The sequence below is a fragment of the Acyrthosiphon pisum genome, chromosome A2 (assembly GCF_005508785.2).
Source record: "Acyrthosiphon pisum isolate AL4f chromosome A2, pea_aphid_22Mar2018_4r6ur, whole genome shotgun sequence".
NCBI classification, from domain to species: domain Eukaryota; kingdom Metazoa; phylum Arthropoda; class Insecta; order Hemiptera; family Aphididae; genus Acyrthosiphon; species Acyrthosiphon pisum.
Genome location: NC_042495.1, coordinates 11,611,224 through 11,637,394, shown reverse-complemented (window position 1 = coordinate 11,637,394; position 26,171 = coordinate 11,611,224). Strand labels below are relative to the sequence as shown.

At 30.6% G+C, this 26,171-nt stretch overlaps 1 protein-coding gene across 1 annotated transcript in view; it reads right to left on the bottom strand.

The window, feature by feature from the left end:
* Nucleotides 1–26,171, bottom strand: part of LOC100571069 — a 38,218-nt gene that overhangs the window by 10,933 nt on the left and 1,114 nt on the right. Inside the window, exons 2-3 of the mRNA XM_003240859.4 lie at nt 8,030–8,141; nt 4,106–4,239 (exon numbers count right to left, since the gene is read on the bottom strand). Of these exons, the coding sequence (XP_003240907.1) occupies nt 4,106–4,239; nt 8,030–8,141 (246 nt within the window). The remainder of the gene's footprint in view (nt 1–4,105; nt 4,240–8,029; nt 8,142–26,171) is intronic.

The window sequence follows — 26,171 nt, the reverse complement described above, 5'->3', positions numbered from 1 at the left end:
CCCCCCTCCCTAGTTGCGCCAATGATGGATTGTAAAATAAATATATTGTTTTATAAATAAAAAAAATATTTATTTATAACTATTAACTACTAAGTACGTACTATAAACTACTTGTCTGAAATTTGATTTTTATAGATCGAAATACTCAAAATAATATTCCGCTTGGAATATCAAATTAAAAATGCATGTTGTCATTCGAAAAAAGTAAAAAAACTTAAAAAACGATAAAAAATAATTGACATCCAAAAGTGATGGTTGTAACGACTTAAAATGATGTACAAAAAAAAGAAAGATATTGTGTTTTCAAAAACTTAGGTGTTTTCTGAATTAATAAGTGTTTTAAGTTAAATGGATCACCCCGTATAATATAATAATAAATTAGTGTACAAAAATATATGTGGATCGTTTAGGTATAGTTTAATTCTGAAAAACTATCTTTAAGAGGACGCCACACCCGTGTTTATGTTGTCTCCATCGACTCCATCTTACAAACATTCAACATACAAAATTTGTTTTCAGTCGTTCAAATTTTTTGTAGTAACGTTTAATAGAAGAGTAAATTGACCTATTATCAATCTTAAAGGTATGTAAATTATTTGTGTTTCATATGAGTTTTTTACAGTGTTTTAAGTTGTAAACAAGTTATGAGAATGTCTAAATTGTTATATTTTACGTAAATATATGTATACTCTGGTAGGTTCTCATAAATTGCTTAAAAAAGAGACCAGCACCTACCTGTGTATAAATTTATAGGAAATAAAGGTAAATAATATGTACAAATACCAACATAATTTTCCTAAAAAAAAAAAATGTTAAATGGGTGTAATACGAGCACGAAAAAAGTATTTCAATTTTAATGAAAAGAGTGTAATTATTAGTGTAACTACCTATTCACAACCGGAATTGGAAATGACAATAGTAATGTTATTTTCGTGAAAGACGAAACAGTACGTATTTATATTAACGTATACGTACGACACTATCTAGTATTCTAGTATCTATATACTATCCAGTATTTGGTCATGCTCATAGAATTAACGTTATAGAAGCCAGAATAAGGAACAACAATTGAAATGACAACGACAGAATGCTTTATTCCTCATAATCAAAATGTCAAAAACCTGTTATAATGGTATTCCATAGAAAAACTGGTATTGAACGCGTATATAAAAATTGCATACCTATTATAGTATTATTATATTATATTAATTCACGAATTTTGTAATTTAGTTCAGCTTCAGACCATGGCCGTCTTCGAGGGGGGTAGGGGGATCTATCTATAATAGTAAATTATACTATCAGAATAATCTATTTTACCACAGTTTTCGAACGCTCGTAACTTGTTTTAAAAATAAAATATAAATAAAAGCCTACGTGGGTCCTAAATAATAGTCTTACCTTCAAATTGCATAATAGGTCAATTCACTATAATATTAAAAACGACAAAGTAAAACGGATTATTCTAAACGTAAAATTTGCTTTGACGCTAAATTATACGTTAGTATAAAACAGAATCCACATATTATATGTGTATGACGTCCTCTTAAAGCATAATTATAAAAGAAAATATTTATTTAAAAAACATTTATAAGCAATTTAAAACTATATATAGTCTGCAACCACTGAGTTTATACTTTATACTTTTAGTTTTCACCCTCTCCATAAAAATATGTACGATGACATCCCTGGTTCAGATATAAGTGTCTATTTAAAAGAACTAATAAAAAATTAAATAAATTTGACTCGTTAGTTTTTGTTGTTAGTATTTAATGTATCTAAACATGTTTTATTATCCAAAGTGGATTATTATCAAAATTAATATAATAAGTAACGACCAATTTGATATTCAAATTAGAGTTAAGATATGCAATGTCGACGTAAAAATATTTTTATTGTAATTTAGAAATTAATAACGTTTAATCGAACGTGTTTTTAATAATTTAAACTCAAAGCGTCTTTAATTTCAACGGATAAAAACGAAATTAACTCGTATAGAGTGCCTTATAAATCTTTGTAAAAGATGATCTTTTGTTTAATCTGATATATCGACTCAGTGCCTAGTCGTGCTTAATTATTATTTTTATAAGAATTCAAATTTGATACATATATTATATTATACTGAAAAGTAACTAGAGGCGCACTATTATTTCGCGGATACCATTGTGCCTGTCCACTCATCCGCTCAACTGAAATTCAAATAAATGTTTATAACCGATTAAAAATAACAACTGCGATGGTATCTCACTCGGAAAAAAAAAATGATTACTTTTACTCGAACATGTTGTAGGTATTATTGTTAACGACTTCAAATCGTGTAAAAATATAATGTTTATTCATAAACACGGAAATTTACCGATAAAATGGTTGTTTACAGTGATAAACACCTTAGTCCTTGGGTGTAATATATTATATACGACTCGGACATAACACCAGTCATCAACAACTGTACCTATACAAAGTATGAAATACACAAGATCCTAACACTTATACACGCGGTGCATAATATACGTCTTACACGCACGTCATGATATCTATACTCGATGATGTTGTTTTCATATGGATGACGTCTGCTGTCCACCGCGTACACTGCTTTTCCGAGGAAAATTTTCGCGACGACGTGATATCATTACACGTCGTCCGTGTAACAATCGTAACGCATGCCGCAAAAAAGGCGCACCCACCCGCCGCGGTTAAGTCGTTTACGGCTTCTATTCGAGGCGTATGGCCTACCGTGAAATCGGGCGCAAATTTTTTCCCAGGTACCTATATATTTTTATTATTATTATAAAATAATATAATACAATGTAAGGTACGGTGTACACAATGCCGCCCGGGTACACAACAATAAATAAATGATATTATTATATACGCGGACGACGATGGTCGCGTCTACTCATCATCGGCCGCCTCATCGGAGATATGTCATAAACTCGTAGGTATCTAACAATGTAATAACGACGACAAGACCGAGTCGTAGTCGCCCATATTAGCCGAAGGTGTCTGCGGACGACGAACGGTACAAATCATTGTGCGCAATACGTATATAATATCACTCATGTAATCGTAACCGTGCCGATGCACATATATAGGTGCATTTAATATCACGATTGTCGATGTATATCAAGTTGACATATTAGGACACGTCATTTTCGTCAATATTGTTTTATAACTCATAAATAACTATATTGTTAATAGTTATGCATTTGTATAATAAATTTTATTAAATGTACCTATATCGATTCTATAGTGGTGCATGTGCAGGTGTACACGCGATGATGGATGATTAGGTGAAATTAGGCATAGAGTTTTTTAAAATTATTTTCTCGTAGGCATATACAATAAAACACTCGCGGTATAACGTATTATATTGCTCATCTATTATACGTCCACGAATGCGAGATCGGTATTAGAACAAATTCCTCCATTTCGATATCGCATACCTACTGCCGAGTCTATATTCGAGAACATAGGTTAGGTTATTACATTATATTTTATAAGCGATTACACCTGGTATAGTGGTATTATATTATTAGGTATTTAAATTGACTAATAAACATATTTAATGTACAATTGTCAATTTGTAATTAAACAAATTACAAATAGTGAACACATTACACATATATAATATACATGTGGTTAAATTAACATTGGATATATAAAATATTGATAAATTTAAAAGTATTATTTGAATAATCATGAATGTAAACAAAAATTAAAATTTAAGCTTGACAATTTAGGTCTACATTGGCGTTTGTTATTATTGTCTTCTTAGCGGTTCATATTTTTCTAAACGATTATTGGTGGCATGTGGGAGTGGGACGTTAAAAGAAACAGCGGATCGGCCTAAATGCTGAGGTATTTAAAATAAATTTGCAAGTTCACTGGTTCAGAAGATTCAATTTTACCATATTTAACAACCCTACATTAAACCTAAACTTTAGCAATATTACTTATATAGTTATATCGTTTTGAAACCAGATAATTCTCTGTGGTGGAACACCTCGTCCTAATATTATTATGTTATTATTATAAGATGTGCACAGCGTATGCTACTATGTATTAATTATTTATCAACAAAAATTATGCAATGTTTTAATATACGTACGTTGTTGATGAATATGCCACAGTAATCAGTCGATCCTTGGGTGGCCAACAGGTTGATGCCGAGCGTAGTGAGCTTGGTGCCGTTCCCGTAACTCAGACAACCCGACGAACGATAGTCTCTGGCGTGCACGGCACCTGTGGGAAACGAGACGATTTTTATTTTTTTTAATTATAAAATTATTATTTCGATTGACGTTTATGATGCGTTCATTGCGTGGGTACGACCGAACCTCGAACACTGTTCTTCACTAATATAGAGTAGGTATACCGCCTGTGGGCCAGTGTCGGTATATTATTATCACATAGGTAGGTACTAGGTAAGTATATTATATTATCGTTTTACGAGTGAACGTAAACAAGTAAACAACACGTATCCGAGTATCGGAGTATCTCCAGTTAAACGAACTTTTCGGAAGGGTAAAATAAGTTTTTTATTTTAATTTAACTTTATGTTATGATTATTCTTGCCAAACCAACTAGTATTTTTGTTGGGGGGTGGGGGGGGGCATAATTTGATCGTGGTTATTAGAATATTATCAACGATAATCTCAAGAAGATTTGGAACTTCTTTCTTGTGAAATGAAGGTATAGTGCAGACAAAGGCCCACACATAACTTTTTACCTCTCACCTCCTAACCTTTTTATCAACATATAACTTTCTTTACACAATTCTTAAATCATAGTAATAAGTGTTAATGGTAATATGGTATACTTAACTAAACTAACCTTCTAATACACAATTGTATAATGTATTATTACTATATATTTACTCATTATGAGTGAATATTAAACGGTTATTGTTCCTCATTGAGTTCTTAATAATTATTACGTAAACGATAATTTTTTATTTTAATGTACATAATATTATAATCTATATTATATTTGTTGAAATATTTTAATTAGTTAATCTATGACTTAAATTTGAATTATTTACCAAGTTAAAGAGTAAAACAAAGCGTAAACTTAATTTGAACACAGTTAGCTTTAAATACATAATGTAGCTATTATACCTATTATATAAATTATGACGTACAAATTGACGGTTAAATTTGTTTTTTCAAACAAACAGAGGAGCTAGTGCGACACAATATGTTCTAAATTTTAATATACATGCAAATATTTTAAATATCGGTAATAAATAATGATTTGATAATGGCTAACTACTCTAATGATATTGAAATTAAATTATAAATATTGAAAATAGATTGCCAGGCGAGGAATGAATAACTTAAAAATTAGAAAACTATGAACAGTCAACAGATTAGTAATTTTTTATTTTTATTTAAAAAAACAGAACTTGACAAAGACAAAGTGAAAACGATATCTAGTTTAGATCTTACCTATATAATAATAGTTCTTTAGCTTAAAAACAATGCAATAAATTGAATGCGGAAATTACAAAGATTATAATAAAATATTTAGATCCCACGAAAAAGGCGTGGAAAAAAGTCCTTTGTGAAATTTGAATTTAAATAGGTATACCTATATACTTACTATAGAATCATTGGTGTTAAAAAACAATAAAACAATGAAAGTATTGATTATTGGTTCACACCTTTCTAGTCGAATAATTATATACAATTTATACTACAGTGTTATAATTTTCTGTTAATGTGTATTGTGTACTGTATAGATTATAATTTTGGTACGCGCATAGTATACAAATATATTACATAAACATTAAAAAGTACGGGTCAGATATAACCACGCTGATTTGTATTCATTTAAATTTGAAAGCAAAGATAAAATAATTAACTGTGTGTCTGTGTATAATAAACGATACTGCTATACAGACGTGTTAAGTTATAACTAATTTAGGTATTTTTGGTCAAATATCAATATATATATGGACATGATATTATTTAAAATGCCTAACATTATGCTGTAGAACCCATAAATGAACTAAATTGCATACATTTAGCAATGTGTTACATAAAATATTAAAATAGAAGTAAAATTAGATGATATGTAAAAACTTCAACTGTACATTACATAACTTAATATCATCTGACTATTAGAATAGGATAACCAAAATGGTTTATGCTTAAAAACGGGTCAACTTAATAATAAAATTAAAAAATAAATATCCTATCAATAACCATCTGCGTTAAATAATTTCCAATTGATAATAATATCCTCTACGTACCACTTTTGAAATAAAAAATAATAAGAAAAAACTAATACGCTAACCACTCCGGTTGGAATAAAAACTATACCTACAATATTCTAGAAAATCAAAAATAATATAGAACATATAAAATGTATATACCTAATGTGCGAAGTTGCAAAAATTTGAGTGATACAAATTAAATGAATTACAATGCATTATGGTCGGTATATTTGTATGTATATATAATATATATTTTATAATAATGAACATATAGGTACTTATTAATTATACCTATATAATATTATTATATAGCATAGGTGCAAATTATATAAATATATAAATACAATAATTTATAAGTACTCTATATAATATATTATATAAAAAGTTTTTAAATATTTGTTGAGTGATTAATAATTGCTAAGGCAATCAAAAATTAAATAAAAATAATAATTTAAAAAAAAGTGATTGATACCAGTTATGATTATTGAAATATACCTAATAAGCATTTTAGATGAAACACATTTGAGGGGTTGGCCAGCGTAGCGAGCAAGGGCCGAAGCCTTTAAGTAGGCTATATAATATATTCATATTTCATACCGTATATTTATAATTTAATATGGTCTCTTTTAATTTAAACTACATACTTACTTATATGCACTTAAATATTGAACACTGCAATATATTATATACATTTTAAATTAGGAAATTTGAAATATTTATTATACTTTTATAGTCTGATCTCATTGATAGAATTTTCGTTTGTTCTATATTTATTGTACCTACACGCGTATTATTATATAAGTACATGTTTTTAGATAGAAATATTTTGAAAATCATTATTTATTTTTTCGCTGAGGTCGCGGGAAAAATATAACAATAATATGGCCTCGTCAGGGATTTTAAAAAGACATTATTTTTAAAAGACAACACTGCAGGTAGGTATATTGTTAAGTTCTATTCATTATTGACAAAGCAGAAGGATTATGGTGACACGGCCTTTGGTCAAAACGTAGTAAACACGTACTATTGGTTTGTACTCAACATACGCATTATAATAATATTGAACCGTCCGATCGGTTTCGTAATCCAATATCTAATTTCTGATTGTAAAGACTAAAGGTGTGCACCGCATTCCGTGCCATGTTTAAACATATTTTATGACCAGTTGTTCATAACAGAGGACGTGGGATTTGAAGGTAGCAAAGCAGCCAAGCAAAAAAAAACATTCTTCATAATATTATGTTATCGTATGTAAAGTATATTAGTACATGCATTTTAAACACCGTATACATGTATCGTTTGTTGTTACTTTATACTGCGTTTAAAGAAAATTATATTCTACACTAATGGTTTTTAATGTTTTTATCGAGTCAGTTTTAATCATTTAAAATAACTGTCGAAGATATACACAAGATATGAACTGCAGTTTCGATAACATGTTGACTGAGAAATACATTATTTTTATTCATACCTCAACTGAATTATTTTCAAAAACGAAATACCTAGATGACATTAGGTACGGTACCTATACCAATTTAATATGCACTTTTATTTATTTTTGTGACACATATATATTATACTATATGGGACACTTTAATTTGACGCAATGTTTTTTTTTAAATAACGTACCTACTTATTTGCATACCATATGTTTTGTCAAAGATAAAATATACATAATTTGCATTACAATCGAATACAGTAACTCGTGCCCTTAATTATCATGTAATTGGCTTATTAAAACGGTCGTGTAGCATGCAACAGAGTAATTATAATTGTATAAACGTAAAAAAAAAAAATAGAACATTGTCAACTAACCAACAAAAGGCTGGTTGGTGGTGACTTTAATCGTCATGTACCCAGCTTTGCATGTCGCAGTAACGGATGGTATGAACTCTTCTTCCACGAGATTTTGTCCATGGTTAATATGCTGTAAAAAAAAAAACAAACAATAAACACATATGAAATAATAGTAAAATATGTACAAAAAAACATAAACATATAATAAAATGATGTTCGGTAGTATTCGAGAATATTATGTGGTGTCCGCAGTACGTATCTTATAAATAAATTAGATTTAAATTTGGCGTTAAACCCGTAATGAATATTTATTCACATTTTGCATAATGTGATATGGGTACTGGATACAGGCAATTTAAACAGCGAAAAATGCGTATACATAGTGTAATATTGCAGTGATTAAACCGATGAGATATTATACATAATTCGTTTGACGTTTTTGAAAGTTTCGTCAGCTATTTTGAATATTATGTTTAAGTATTTGTTGAGTAACAGTCACCCGCGGTTAAAAAATACCATAACTGTATCTTCGGAGTTTCGGATCACAATGCATATACGAGGGCGTATTGTGAATTGATGAGGCTGTTGTAAGACCAGATTTTTTTTTTGTAATACATGCATACATACATACATACAATATGCATATTATATATATAGGTGGTAATGCGTACCCATACATATAGGTATACCAGGACTTCGGGGTCAAGGACCTAGATACCGATAAAGCACGATTAAACAAAAATAAATACGATGATGATTTTTGCGTGTTTCGGTCACAGACGAAATCGTGTCGGCCGTTAGCTGATCTGCCAACGTTGCAGACATGCTCGGCATGTGTACATGGCGTGTATTATTATGTATACGTATATGCGCAAATCTCTAATATAGTATATATATATACCAGATACCTATGCACACACTGTACACACAATACATAAACACCTGTAATATACATATAATAATGTACTACTACCTATTGTGTGCGCGTACTTAAATGATATTATGATGTATACATAATATGCGACGGATTACTCAATTCGCGCGTATCAAAATCCGTTTTGTATTATTATTATCACATCAGCGCAGCGTTATTACGCTTGATAAAAAATTACCAATGAAAAACTCATCATATGTTGATAGTAACACCTACACCTATATACAGGTGCCTACATGTAATAATATGATATTGGATAATAATTTTACAGAAGACGCCGCCGTCGTCCAAGTCTCCGTGTCATCGTCGTCGTGAGCGTGCGGCCTTGGTACACACCTGCACACTATAATATACAAACTCAGCTTGCGAGCAAAATCACACACACACACACACACACACACTCTGTCTCTCGCGACTTGGTTGACCACCATTTAAGGTTTGTCCGCGCGGCGAACTTGTGTAGGCGCGCAGACTTGTTTTAATAGTCACGAGGGCGCTGCCGCCTTATATATTATCATTATTATTGTGTACAGCACACGCACGTGCGAGATACGACTTGTCGGGGTTAATTTTATGCGTTCCTTTCATTCCGCAGAGATATCGTTTAATATACGTCTATATATTATATGTAATATGTACCGTAGGCACGTGATGTGCAGAGATCAGCGACGGCCGCAGACGGTGGTCGTTGATAACAACACGATACCTATGACGATGCTGTGCGGTTCGTACGGTTTATTTCGAACACACACACACACACACACACACACACACTCACGTTATAATAAACCGGGCTAATTACGAAACTCGCTGTATACTATATAGGTACCTACGACCAACGAGTATGGCGTGACGAACGAAATACTACAATATAATATACCTACGCGTCGCACCCCATCGCGATCGTTAATTAAAACCGTCTTTTAGATGCGCTTAATTAGACCACTCGTGTGTCTTTTTCGCATATATACTATAGATATGTGTGTAGAATATACCGAAGTCGGCGTGCGTATAATGTGCAATACACATATGATATACATATAAATGCGTGTGTGTGTGTATATTAAGTGGTGTCGTGAATCTTAAAATCATTATACGTATAATTAATATACATTATAATATAGACCGAGAGATTATATTTTAATAATAATATGTACATGACACTGCAGCCTGCACGAGAGCAAAGTCGCTGCTGACTGTACACGCCGACGCCGTATGTATATATAGGTGTATATGATGTATATAGGTATATACCCGTACGCGATAATAGCCTGGTAATCAGTAACCGATAGGCGGTCCAAAATGATTTGATTTTTTTTAATGTACATCAATCACTCGTGTGCCGAGCTCATTATCGAAAATCTTTCCAGCGGCTTGTCAATATAATAATGTATATAAGTACTGAACGAGTGTACAGTATAGGAAATACCACCGCGGCCGATCGTATCCGCTATAGAGCGCGGTCCACTGTCAATATAATAATATATAACCGTCACTAATAAGGTAGGTACACAAAATAAAACTGAGGGCCCATTGTAAGAATCGACCGCGGAGTGTATATAGGTATTAGATATATATAGATACATAGGTTCAGCACACTGCAGACACATGGGTAAAGATCATAAATTATGATGGGAAGAGCGATGTGGTCAACGATGGAATTCTCAAAGTCACGATAGTTAATAGATAAGTCGTCCAAGACTAATAATAACATTATATTATTAGTATGTATATCTTTTGTTCTGTACACACATTATATACAGCTATGTTACAATAATTATAAATAATATAAAAAATGTTCGTAAGACTTGAGCCGGAAATCGCGTTTGTGTATAAGGAAACCGTTATGATCACGTCGTATACGTGTATGTAAAATACATATAGTGAGTAATGTGAGATAAACTCTTCCAATACAACATAATAATATTATGTAGGTAGTAGATCTGTGGGTACCCGACTCATAATATTATATCTATAATAGATACCCCATACTAAATTATTTTATTTATTCGAAGGTATATGTTAAGTTACCTATAAACCTACAAGACAATAACATAAGTACATAGGTATATAGTGGTTTTTTAAATAATACTGACAAATAGATAATTATGAAAATAATACACCGGCTACAATGGTACATTATCATACATAAATAATAAAAATGTAGGTATGATATTTCCTTGCGTTTATATCATTACTTACTGCATTAAATCATATTATTTTCACATAAATATCGTACATAGGTACTCTAATTCGGAATATAATATAATATTCAAATTCGTAGGTATTCCTGTGTATTAGTCTAAATTTAATATTATTAAATATTCAGCAAAAAAAAAAAACAAAATATTAAGGTATAGGTATTTAAAAAAAATTAGCATGATAAGCATTAGGATTTTTTAATCTATCAAAATATTATACTCGTTATCTATTGAAATGTACATAATGCACGTCATGAAATAGACCACTACCTATAATATAGTAATGTCATTCGCAATCATTGCTTGATGTGTAGGTATATAAGTAGTCAGTGAACACAATTGCATAAAGCATCTTATACATTATATAGTATCTATACAATGACTCCTTAAATGAAAAGTCCAAAAACGACTGTTGTCAGCAATTGCCCGGGACTTCTCTTTAACCTTGGAAAAATGAGTGAAAAACACCTTCCACGGTCATGCATAATTATTATTACAAACCATCTCATACATTATATTGTTCTAATGATACTCCGGTGTTCCTTAAACGGAATGCGATCTCACAGCAGTATCACTCTGTATAATAAACTATATCGGTAGGTAGGTACATCATTAATATAATATAATAATATAATAAATATAATAATGCATAAAGAACGTAGGTACTGTCACGTGGGATAATCGATCATTGATCAGGAATGCGCCTTTCATTTTATCCAAACCACAATAATTGAATTATTATCAATCATTTCAATATATTATCATCATGAGGTAAATAATAATCAAAGAACAGAGTACCTACCTATATGTACCACGCAACAGAAAAATTTAAAAAATATATTATATTAAATAAATTATTATGTGTATGTATATTATTGATCTATACGAACGACACTTGTACCTAATGGCTAATCCATATTATACATATATAAGAAATGAAAACATTTATAAACGTGTCTATGTGTATATTTAAATAAAATGGTAAAAAGGTTTACAAAAATATGATATAATATCTATATTTATTATTTTAAAACAACACGATTTTATGACTAGTCATTTGTTTTCACTAAAATCACAAAATTATTTTTCACATACTGGAGGCTAATATTATTCCAGGTACTTACAACATATACGATAGATTTTAAATCACTGTTTTAAAAACACACGAGTAAATGGACGGTCGTGCGTTGTAATATTGTGAGAAGCATCAGATAAAAAAAAAAAAAAACGGCTACTTTACGAATGACAACCGAACATACACATCGACAGAATTGATTTATATTCCTTCGGTTTTAAAATATGTACATTTTTAGAAGGTGAAATTATGTGTACGCCAAGTCCAGAAAACGTCGTTTACAGAAATAACAGCGACGGGAGCAAAAACCTCCGTGGAATTGTTTATTATTTTAAAATAATATAATATAATCATTACGCTGCAGTCCACACAACGAAGATGGATCCATGTGTTGTTTTCAGTGTCAGACTTCACTACGCCAGTAGATTAATATTTATTTTGAACATAGGTGCTCGTAATATATACTACTATTATACATTTTGTTGTAATTTGTACAGTTTAGAAATTTTATACATTTAATAGAATAAGTTATTTTAATAATGCTGTCGTAATTTTTGTATTTATTTTCCAGATACCCATCAAAATAATGTGTCCAAGTCATCCTTTAAAACGCAGTAGGTGTCTCGAATAAATTATAAATATTACAAACGTTGACCGAGGAAATAATAATTTAAATCGTATTTACTGCATTTACTACTTTTTTAAAACTAGTTTACTGAAATGTATTACTGTTTAATACGTTGCTTAAACGAAAACTGTACCCATATAGTATAATGGGAAAATCAAATAATACAATAACTTAAAAATGTATACATAGGTATAGGAAGTTATTTGGAACTAATTGAAAAATAATACCTACGTTAAACGTGTGAATAAAACGATGTTTGTTTTGAAATTCACAACTAGCAATGTTTTGTAACGTCGACCTTCATTCAATTGATACATTTGATTAGCCCGATTGTAAAATTGTATAATATGTATGATATTTCCTACTTTCATGGCCACTGGACCCACACACTATAACATCATATTATTATTATTATTATTATTTCCTATAGCAACAAAAAAAAACAAAAATCAACCGCCCAAAAACGTCGGTGCAGCTGACGACCAAAATCGTATGGGTTAATAAGTTATATACAATATACATAGATATATTATAGCATATTGACGAACGAAATATCGCAATGGACTCACAAAAGTATGTACTAGGTAAGTAAAAGAGAGACATAAAGTATACAGTTTGTCGAGTGCAATACGTTTTATATTGTATTCGAGTATTTATGATGTCACTTGTTATTGTTTTGAAATCGATTAAAAAAAAAAAAAAAACAGTAGATATTAATAAAAATTTAAAATTGGATACATTTTTTTCTTGCGCTGACAACAACAATATAGCTATTGCACATTTATCATCATTATTATATGATTCACATTTCACACACACACACACACACGCGTATCAAAGTCGGATCCATTATTAAACGCTCCACGTCATATAAATATATATATAATGTATAAAATACGTTTAGTTTACGATCCAATTTTATCGTTACAAATGTTACGATGATAATAAAATATATATTGTCTCTTCGTCTCGGAGGATGCGTCGTCGACGTAAAGGTATACCTACTATTATATTATATTAAATTGCAGCAGTAGTTCTACTACTCTATAGTAGTAGAACATAACGCATAGAGATATGACCGCGATATAGTAAATAGTCGTATAATTTATATTTTTTCTTCTCAGCCTGCACACACCTCCGCCGCCGTCGTTCGTCCTTAAGTATGGCCGCGTTTAATTTGTTTTTTCGTTATTATTTTTTTACCACCACGACGACGCCGACAACGACGACGACGTATCCGCTGCTGTAAACTTTGATCATTTGTTACGGGTCCGCCATCGCCACCGACACACCGTGTATATAGGTACTTACAGCTATCTCATATCCGGACGCGTGGGCGTTGTATAATGTAATCTTTCTCAGTTCACGACACACGCTACATGGGTAATATATTATATAGGTACCTACCTATATATCGGCGAGGGCCGAGCCGAGGCGTTACCCAGTCCCGATTATGTACCTATCCACTGCTGAGTAATACTGCTTGTGCATACAACAGCGATAGACTGCAGTGGATTCGCGACAAATCTAACCTCGGTAACTCAAAAACCTTCATAACTCATAACATAACATAATATTATTTTCTTACCCCTTGAAGTGTTGCATTTGAGGTATATAACTTGAAAAATACACGAGTCGTATTTATTGTTGTTCCCCCTGAGATTCGAGTTATCGGGACTCGACCTAAACTTCTTATATATTATGCAATACGATTATAGGTAGCATTTTTAGTACAATTGCCCCCCCCCCCCTCCTGGTATTGTCTAAGGCGCAGGACGCTATAAAACGGAGTGTGAGCAGGGATTGTGTTTACACTAAAATTTAATTTTTGCTTTCCTCAATTACGCTAAAACTCGTTAATTTCTCTGCTTTAAACAGTGATTTTATGAGCTTCATATAATTTTTGCACTTTTACAGATATAATATTAAGTTTCTCAAGATAATCAGGGCCGACTCACAGGCACCTGCCTAGAGCGGCACTTTAGTAGTTGGTGGAATTTTCAAAAAAGGTATAATATTATTATTTTAGGGGCGGCCAAATTGTATTTTGCTTAGTGCACTATTTTCGCTTGAAGATAATATAAGTGATTTCAAATTGATGTAGTACCTCGTACCTATAATATTATCTAATGGGTGAGCCACACCCCGTGCTTATAAAGTGTAATTGCAGCCCCTACACAGGACGTATGCTTGCCAAGTGCCGCCTATGTTATACAGGGTGGCCCGCCGTGTGTGTGTATATTACATAAGTGTGTTGGCGCGTACATGTATGTGGGGGGGGGGTTGTGTGTACTGTGCGTTTGTATTGGATATTAATCGTTTTTGTTTTTCAGTTTTGTTTTTACCACGGGCCGAGACCAATGCGCAGGTTATAACGCAACGAACCGTGTCATTATATTATTACCTACAGTGTGTTCTTATTATTATTCTGGTTGTTGTTGTATTATAGGTATAGGCGCATACGTGTGTACGTATATTGAACGCGACATGTGCGTGTGTGCAACTGTGTGGATAACGTACACTTATGACTTCAGACTTACACACGCAATACACACGACACACACAAAGATACCTTGATATGTATATAATATAATGTATATAAGAACCATCTGCGACGAGCGCGCGCTTGCTGGCACACATTCATTTCACTCATTATTATGCAACGCGCAGCGGCATTTCTCTCTCGCTGGCCGCGGCGGCATGTCCTGCAGCGGGGGCATTCCATTTATTATCATTATTATTATTATTATTATTATTATTATTACTATCGTTGTGTTATTTGTCCGCCGCGACGGTAGACACCCTAAGCTAGGCACACACAAACACACTCTAATATCATCTTAACAGTGGCGTAGCCGAGGTTATGAAATGGGGGAGGGTTAAGTATAAATTAAACCAAATGTTTTACAATTTTCGTACTTATATAAATAATATATTTATTAGGGTGGAAATGTCAATGGGGGGGGGGGGGTTAAACACCCCTCTCCGTGGCTACACCACTGCATCTCATTATGTAGGTACCAAACCCAATTTATATAATAATTTGAATGATTAAAAATGTATGTTTGTCTGTTTCTTTATCATCTATATGGATTCTGCAGAAACTTTTGGACTCCGTTTTCAATAAAAGTTATATCGATGGATTCCTAGATACTCCGTCCACTCAACACTGATGAAAACGTTTACCTTTTACGCAAATCGAATACCTATTATATTTTATTCATTTATTTCAATGGTTGCCATTGGTTACAGCCTACAGGTATTGGTATAGGTAGTTAAATAATAATTATTATTATTAACCCGGGTGGTCACCCATCTGGGAGCTTGAGACACCGGCTGATGCTTGGCATCAGAGCACATTAATGACTGCGACCAACAACCGTGACACACCAGGCCCCAATAAATAATAAATAATAATATAGATATTATATCAGCCGGGTTACCTATATCTAAATTACGCAAATGCAAATCCACAGTTTTAGACTAATTAGCATCAATATGAGTACACGCTTATTATATTTGGGATCTCGTGAGAGTATATTCGATTAGAAGCAGCGCGAATAGCAGCTATTACTTATAAATAATAAGCAAAATGTATGGCTGAGGATTATAGAATTAAAAAGTAATCGACCTATAGGTTCTATTGACGATTCAAAGAAGGTTTATTGATAATAATTTGTACAGTTAAGAGGACGGTCACGGCCTCACGGGTATTTGTTCTCTCCGTCTTACAAACGTACAACGTGTGCAGGACAATTTTACGTTCACAATAACACCGTTTACTCTATAATTTCTTAAATTAGAGTGAATTTACCTCTTATAAAATTTAAAGGTAAGATTATTAAATTATTTTTTATTTTTTTTAAAAAAGATTATTAAATTATTTAGGACATAGTTTCTTAACCTTTTCTAATTCATGGACCTCTTTGAAGAATAAAGTATAATCACGGACCCCCCCCCTCAAAAAAAAAAAAAAAAATTAATTCCCTGGGCCTCCACACGAGTTTTTCTCAGTGAAGCTCAGTAATCATTCGATATTAATTTAAATAAAATAAAAAATAAATAAAATTAATTAATATTGTTTTCAATTTAATTATTTTTTAATGATAATATTAAGAGTCAATACATTATTAAATTATTATGAATAATCACTTTATTTTATGGTTTTTAATTTATGTATATAATTTTTAATGTGACATATTTTGGCTGTTGTTTTGATTGCAATATTGCCTTGAAATTTGGGACCATATTGGACAGAGCAACCGCATATCGTCCTTAATGTTCAATCGATTTCTTGATCGGTTTTTAATTGTGATTATTGCAGAAAATCCAGACTTCCAGATATATGTAGTAGCGAATAGAATCAACAATTTCCATTGTCCTAGATACAGCTCGCATATAAGCCTTTGTGAACGAACACCAAAATTCGATTTAAGTTTTTGTTTGAAAATCATGGTGTTTCATTTCTTTTGATCTTAAATCAATTAATTCATCTTTAACGAGGTCTAAATTATTAGTTCGCGAGATTAAATCCACGAGAAAAGGATTGCGAAACCATATTTCTGCTTTCTAATATGTAGAATCGAAATAATTGCCAAATTCATTTTCAAGCACATCAAGATGTTTACAAATCTTGTCTTTGTTGAGCTGGACAAAGCCATATTATTTTTTTAATGTCCAAGTGTAATAAGTAGTTAGTACAAAGGTATTTATTGTAATATAAGTTTGGTACATAAAAATAAATAATAATGACCCGTTTGTCTCGTTGTTGTCTTTCAAGTGGTAGAATATGGCTAAGAAATTATGATTTTTATTCTAAAAACGTTACCAAAAACTGTACAGAAATTACATTCAATAAACGTCACAATAAAAATTGACATTATAATAAAACTAACAGCCACCCCATGTACCACGAAGTAACCATCAACGGACCCCCAAGGGGTCTTTTCACCATCGGTTAAGAACCTATGATCTACGGAATCTCGGAGGCTTTTATTGATATTTGTATTAAAAAGTAAATTATGACTATTTTTAAACAATAATCAATTTTTTGTACTTTTTAAAATTATCATAACTTACTTAAAAATTATAATATGAACAAAACCCTCAGAGACGCCCTAGATAATATTCTTACTTTTAAATTTCATAAGAGGTAAATTCATTCTAATTTTAGAAATTACAGAGTAAAATGTGTTATTGTGAACGTACGATTTTCCATATTGTACGTTTGTGGGACGGAGACAACAAATGCCCGTGTGGCGTCCTCCCGAGATAGCAAATAGCTTACCTTCTATTAATAATATTGTTGTAATCATAACCGCATAATATTCGTTTATACTTTATTTCTGCTTGCAATCGGTTCACGCAAGAAAAAAAAATGTTACTATTGTTACTACACAGATGCCTCGAGCGGATTGCCCATCTCGGAGTAGTCATTTATCCTCGGACAACGCGGCCGAGTAACATACAGCTAGGCATATGTATTATATAATAATATAGTATAGTGTCATTTTATTATTATACTGAACGTGTGCGTATAATACGATGTCGCTCGTAGAATACCAAACCGTAATAATAATAAAAATAATTGTAATAATTTATCGAAGAGCCATAAAAAATCATCGCGTCATCTCTTAAACGCGGAATTCAAATGAGAATGGCCAGTATAAGAGGTTACGCGACAGACGACGTTGGTCAGTGCGAGAATAACGACATATATATTATAATATTCTGCTGCAGCTATTGCGTTATAAGTGAATCTATATAATATGCGTGCTGTTTACACATAGTATTATGTATACTGTGGTATAAAGGTACCTAAACTATAAACAATATTATATAGGTATGTAAATTAATAAAAGTCGCACGATTTAAACGCGTACACCAATTTATCGCCGTACATAATTCAAGATTTAATGACAAACATTATTATATTATAATATTACGTGCGGGTAAGGGGTGCCTTACCTTATATCGGGAACGCCCGAACGGACATATTTTGTTATAGAAAAATATACATGATTACATAACACGCATAAGAATATAATAATAATAATAATGATAATAATAATAAAAACACTTTGGAGACTCGTAGAAAAATTAAAATCTACAAAAGTATTCAAATTTCAAATATTAAGATTTTTACTTAGCAGTATACTTAAGTTGCTAGATATATAAATATATATATGACGTATGTATAATAATATTAATATATTAATATGCATAGTATTACTATGTACCTACTATGATAGTACACATACAGATAATTAATATGAGAACACTTCACGAGTCCTGAACTCTCTTATGTGTTACAAAGTATTTCTTAACAAGAAAAAAAAATACGTGGTAATCAATTAGTTTTGTTTTCCCATCACGGCATCACATCACATTGCATGTTATGTAAGATACACACATATGATTAAATAATACGAATTTTTGCAATTTTATGCATTTTTAATTTTCAATTAAAAACATTCGGTCGTAAAAATATACTGGAACTGTATAGTGTATACAGTCATCAATAATTTGTATATAATATTATTATGAATTTAAATATTTTTACCCAACACGGTTAACAGTTTGGATTGCTGATGGATCATAATTTTTTTGTGACACAATTTCTTGGAATTACTGCGCTAACTTAACAACACGTAATTGCGTGAACAATTACGTTTTTAATGACGGCCACAACTCCTAATAACCTATAAATTGTAATTAATATTTAATTCTCAAATAATATGTTGAATTATTTTAATGCTAAACCGTAGTCTGCAGCCGATTAAAGATTATCATAAGCGTATATTATGTAAAGATTTATCGACACACAAAGTTAACTAAATACCTATACGGTTATAGGTATTTATAGGTATATATATATATATATATATATATATATATATATTAATTTACCTACCCATAATCGAAATTATTTATCATCATAAAAATACACAATACAGTTTACTAAATTTTATAAATTCCATTATACTAAATAGTAAATACTAATATTTATTTATCAAGCCGGATATGTACCTATAATCCCGAGCAACATTAAAGAAATTCTCAACCAAGAACAAACCTCATCTAGTTCATCTCAAAATGTAATCCAACAAACAAACTTTTGCTTAATGTGGCTTAAGTAACATAATATAATGTAAATACAAACTAATTTTTTTATTCTAAATATTAACAATTTATTATATGTATAACACATGTAAAAAATGTTGGCACAGCTATTACCTTAATCGTTGAACCCAATAAAATCTTAAATAAAATAATAAAACGAAAAGGTAAAGGTAACTACCAAAACTATACAGGTAATATTTTTAAGTTATCGAATTATATGTTATATACTATACTTATATCATATATTTATGTTATGTGTTATATTTTGATTTTCTATATCCTAAATGATAATTTGTCTTTTTTATTGTACCTATATGGCTAAATGATGTAAACTTATAGTACTATTGGGCTCTCCACCTGTTATATATTAATTAAAATAAAGAAAAATATTCCTTTTTCGGAGGTTTACCATGCGCCATAGATTTTCAGCACAAACGGAATTATATATTTTATTCTATATATTATGCCTTAGCACGATTTAAGAAAATGTATAAGCAGAGCGTATTGGTTGAATATTCATTTCGAGAAAAGCTTTTAAAATAATACATTAATTTATAAGTCAACGGTAAAATATAAACTAGTATTTAAACATTTTGCTGACGGTCTTCTATATAACGAAGCTTAAGTACTTACGATAGTGTACACAAATATAATTTTCTAAATTCATTTAAAATTGCATGTAAATCCGTCTCAATGTAATTAATAAAATATATCGTATTAAAAACTAAATATTTCCTATCGTGATCATATTATTACACCGCTACTATCGTCGTCGTACGTAGAACGATAGCATACCGGCTTATGTGCCAGAGTTTATGGAGGCTTAAAAAATATTTAAGATAATGCGTTATATACAGAGCAGGAATTGTGAACCACCGACTGATAATCTGACTATAGATATCGCGTTAAACACTATCATTATTATTTGTATATTTCATGACGATATTTTTAATATGCCGAACTGTGTAATAATCTACAAATAATGATTCATAACAAACACATTAATAATATGCACACGGACATATCATTACTAAGACAAGTGAGGAGTGCTATATTATTATATTTAGATGTCACGTCATCGCCGCCGGGGTATGTGGTGGTATTTGTGACGTATATCTACTTATAGGAAGACGTATCGTTCCCCTCAACCTATATAATAATGCAATAATAATAATAACTAGTTTGTCATAATAGCCGACATTCCATCGATGCTATATTTTGTGTATACAAAAGGATTTTTTTCACTTCACAAGAACCGTAAATGGTTTTTTTTTTTAAATTTTTTTCTTTCCAGTGTGACGTGATCGCATAATATATGATATTGATACGTGCAAGTTTGGTGATGCAAGTTAAACTAGTTTGGGATTTTTTACACGTTCCGTATGTATGCATAATATATGTAAATATTTCGTTTGAATGTCTATACCCATACCGCATGATGAAGGTATATTGCGCGGCTTCCGCTGTATACCGGTACATATATATATATATATATATAGTTTCCTGTTTCTGAGCATACAATTTTGAACCAGTAATAATTGTGTTGGCGGTCATTATTATATTATTTTAGGACTGTTCGTGTGACATAATTTATGTGTTGTTAGGATGTACGCGCTAAATAAGTATAATAATTACGATTGTTAACACGTGTTGTAGACAAATTAAATATTTTTGTATATTAATGTATAAACTAAATATTGAATTAATGTAGCCATATTCAGGCATATATTATATTATGCTCGTGTGTATAATTATACCTAATTAATATTATACGCACTCGCGCGCCGATCAACGCTCTCCCGTTTGAAGATAAATAGTTTATTCAAGTCTTGGAGCCACGCCTATAGTGTTTTGTTGAATTTCATATATTTTTTCTCTTTTCATATTGAACGTGTTCAAAAGAACTCATACAGAGGTACCTAACTACGATTGTGTGATTGAACTGGAATCTAACAAGAGATCCATGGAATGTATATTATTCCGACGTACAATGATATCTGCTCTGAAATATTGTATAGTTTGAATACACATAATATTTTATAATATCTATTATCTATAAGTATTATTATAACTATATGGAATAATGTATTCAATAACACTATTCATAGATATAAAATATTATTCATATTTCGTTCAATGATTTCCAATAATCTATATTACATAGCACATTTTGCTAAATAGAAATAGCTGAGTCCATAGGACATTATTTTGGATCTGTACAACTGAATACTGATGCCTGGTGGTAGTAATTGGTAGATAACAATTTAAAACGCCCGTGTTTCAAAAATGTCCAAAATAAAACTGTAAAACCATAATCAAATTATCTATTTATGTATATAAAAGACAAAAAATGTTTGTATCCGACTTCCTGTGTCCTTCATGTAAACCGTTCATCCGACTTTGATTTGAATTGGCACAGACCTATATTAGGGAAGAAGATGGGCCTCATTTTATCGCAAAAAAGGTAAATAAGAGGTCCAACCCTAGGAAGTTCTCAAACAAAAGTTTTGAGATTATTATTATTATTTGTTTATAAATGGTTGCTATTGGTTTTGATAATAATTATTATTATTATCAATACATTCATTTTATTTTAATACAAAATATATCGAGCTCAAACCACGGTTTCGGCGGAGCAATTTTTTTGCATTTTTTGATACTTCACAGTTAAATTATACACTTACGTACCTACACACCACGCGAGGTCCGCGATTAACCACAAGTAGATTGCCTACCTTTTTTCAGTTTGTAACCGACGACGCCGCGGGAACTGCTTTCGCAATACTTCCGCGACGCCACCGAATAGTAGATTGCCTACCTATAAGTATCTGATAATATACTGCTCGCATAATCACAAAAATCTATCAATAGTAACGCATTGCCGTGTCAGTTAGTAATATTGATAAAAAATTAAATTAAAAAAAACCGAGATATTCTAAAACTAATAATTAAGTAGTTTATTAATGATATTTCATTAGTTACTAATATAGGTATATTTAATATTTTATTTTATTTTTTAATAACGATCTTTGCAGTAAAACAGTCAAAGAAGCCGCACTTTATTTTAAGCAATTATATTCTATAAACTTTAAAACCACCACAATTATATTCTTATTAAAATTTACATATTTCGTCGCTCCCTGGAAATACTCGATAGATACCCAGAAAATAGTGACGCAGTGATCTTTTAATATTTATTGAAATACAACTTAAATATCAAGAGAAACGTTTCTCTATCACCACTGTCCACAGTTTTAAAATTTCAAAATTATCTTTTATCGTTCATCATGCCATAATCTGTACCACTGATTTTATTATTTGTACCTACCTATAAAAATTTCAGTCCAGGTCAGTTGCATTTGTTTCAGAGGAATGTTCTGTCGAGGGCTATGCTGAACCAGAATTTGACCCCTAGTGAACTAGTTACGATAGACATTTTTTTTCTTTAATTAATAATCGCATATTCAATAGTATATAATTGCAACTACTTAGGTATACATTATAATCCTAGCTGTTGCAGAAGATATGATAAGATCGATAAACCAAAGCAACAACCTGAGTAGATGTCCATTGTTTTGTTGTAAGTAGACCGTACCTATAAGTAGTTACTAGTTACAATACACCGCCATACGGTGTTCTTAATAGGTAATAATTAATACCAATTTACAATATATTATAATATAGCGTATACGTCTTCTGATCCTCGGGGGCATACGCCTTGCAAGTTAAATAAATAAATCAATAATCTATAATATACTTATTAATCAATGATAATATAATATATATATAAATTATGTTACGACCATAGCCTATATATTATAGTATTATAGCCTAGACTTATTTAGACATTTAGTACTGTTTTTTTTTTTCTATTATGATTTGAGAATATCTAGATACTCAATTGCGGGGTTAGGGTTTCTACAATACCTATAATTAAAATGAAAAGTAGAACATATTATATATTATATATACAAATATGAGTAAATATATTATGTAAAACAATTTTGTAATAAAATATAAAGAAAACACTACGACTGCGTGTCATTTTAATAGTTTTTTTTACGGAAAGATGATTTTGAATGCAAGACTTTTTATCGTCTATATACACTATATATTCGTGTAAGTTTATGGCGTATGCATACGAGTATGTATATTAAAATATAAACGAAAAGTAACTGATATATTATTTTATGATAACAATTTAAACTGAATTTTTTTAATTTTATGACATGTGTCAAGTTATACGTTAAGACCGTTTATATATTATATTGCAAAAAACGTATGCTTTTTTTATTTGTTACAGTTAGTAGACACATTGTTAAGCATTACATATATAAAAAAAAAACAAAATAATTTGTTATGAAATTGAAAATTAAATTCGTGTGTACATACCATAATATATTATGTTGTAATTATGCGTCTAATATATTGGTCATTTGATTAATTTGTATTCCTTTTTAACGATGTTGAATGTAAATACGCAAATTTGATATAGTAATATCTTACTTAAAATAATCGCATATATGTTTAACCATATGAACTTGAAAATAATAACTGCTGGTTTATACATTATGTATAAACGTGTTTTAGTGTACCTACATAGATTTTTCTACAATTTATATGCGTATTATATATAGATCCGTCATGCTACGTGATGTACTGCAGGGTCATTTGGAGAAAAAATATATATAATATATACATAAACTATAAATATTTGTACAGTATGTCACAATATACTCATGAATGAAAATACTCTATTAGAAAAGTAAATTTGTTATAGTAGACTTATATTGCAATTATTGAATTATATGTTTTTTTAAATATAAAAATTGGAATTCTGTAGGTATTCATGTTTTGGAAGTTATTCATCTTGGTACAAATAAAATATGTACTTTTTCACAACTGCATTTTTTCATGATATTTTAGATTATAAATTGTTGATACAAATAAATGGTTTGAAAATGCAAAGAATTTCAATATAGTCTATAAGGTCATGTAGGTACTCTTGTAAAACAAAATTCAATTGTTCAATTTAATAGTATAGGTATACCGCGATGTACATGATACATCTATAGTCACCAATATATTATTTACACAATATACCTTTTATGTAGGTAGGTTCCTATAATATACGTATGTCCTAAATTGTATTAAATACTTAAAATATAGTACCAACAGCATATCTGACATTTTCTGTTGAGGTATTTTTTTAGCCACGACCATTATCAGGATGTTTCAAATTATACTACATATTTTAATCTTTATCATCGTCCCAAATCAGTGGCGTGCACAAAAATATCAAATAGGAAGGGGGTGGGCATAAAAAAAATGATTTATAAAATGTTTTCATATAAAGTGAAAAAATCTAGGAGGGGTTGAACACTCTAATGTATTCCCCTATACGTGTATGCCACTAGGTGAAATATATATTATTAAGATTATAATATTATGATGTACCTAACGCAGTAATTTCGTAATTTCATTTCATTGATCTTGTTGGATGATTGTGTAGATTCAAAAATAATGTTAATTATGTTAATTTTGTATATGAATTTATATATAATAAAGCTTAAATAATAGGCTTTTAAAGGTGTAATGTAAGTATACAATAACCCAGCTATACAGTATACTATACAAAAGAGTAGATATCAGAATATCTGTAGATGCCTGATGCTTATAAATTTATGATTTTTCTGTTGTGTTGTCAATTTTAATCTAAAACGTATTGTGTAGGTGTATTTATTTATTTACCTATACGATATTTAAAATATTTTATTAGAGTAACGATAATAAGTATATAATATTGGTGTAACGAAGCCGTTCATAATATAATATATAACCATATAGAAAGGTTACGCAAATACAATTAATTTGCAATAAGATTAATGATATAGAAATAGGAGGTACCTACCTATACTATTATTACAACTATACAACATCATGATGCTACTATAGATTTCTCCTATATTGTATATGATAAAGGTCATTGAATAAAAGATCTTTTAAAACATTTGACATTTTATTGTTTACGTAAGGTAAAACAAAAATATAATAAACAGCTGGCGTTGAATTCATTTGTTACCTACATGTTTATGGTAAAAGGAGGGAAAACACGCATAAAATAGATAGATATTTAAAACGAGGGTTCAAGCCATTTCAAAAATATTGTTTCTTTTAAAAATAATAGTCGAGATAATTCA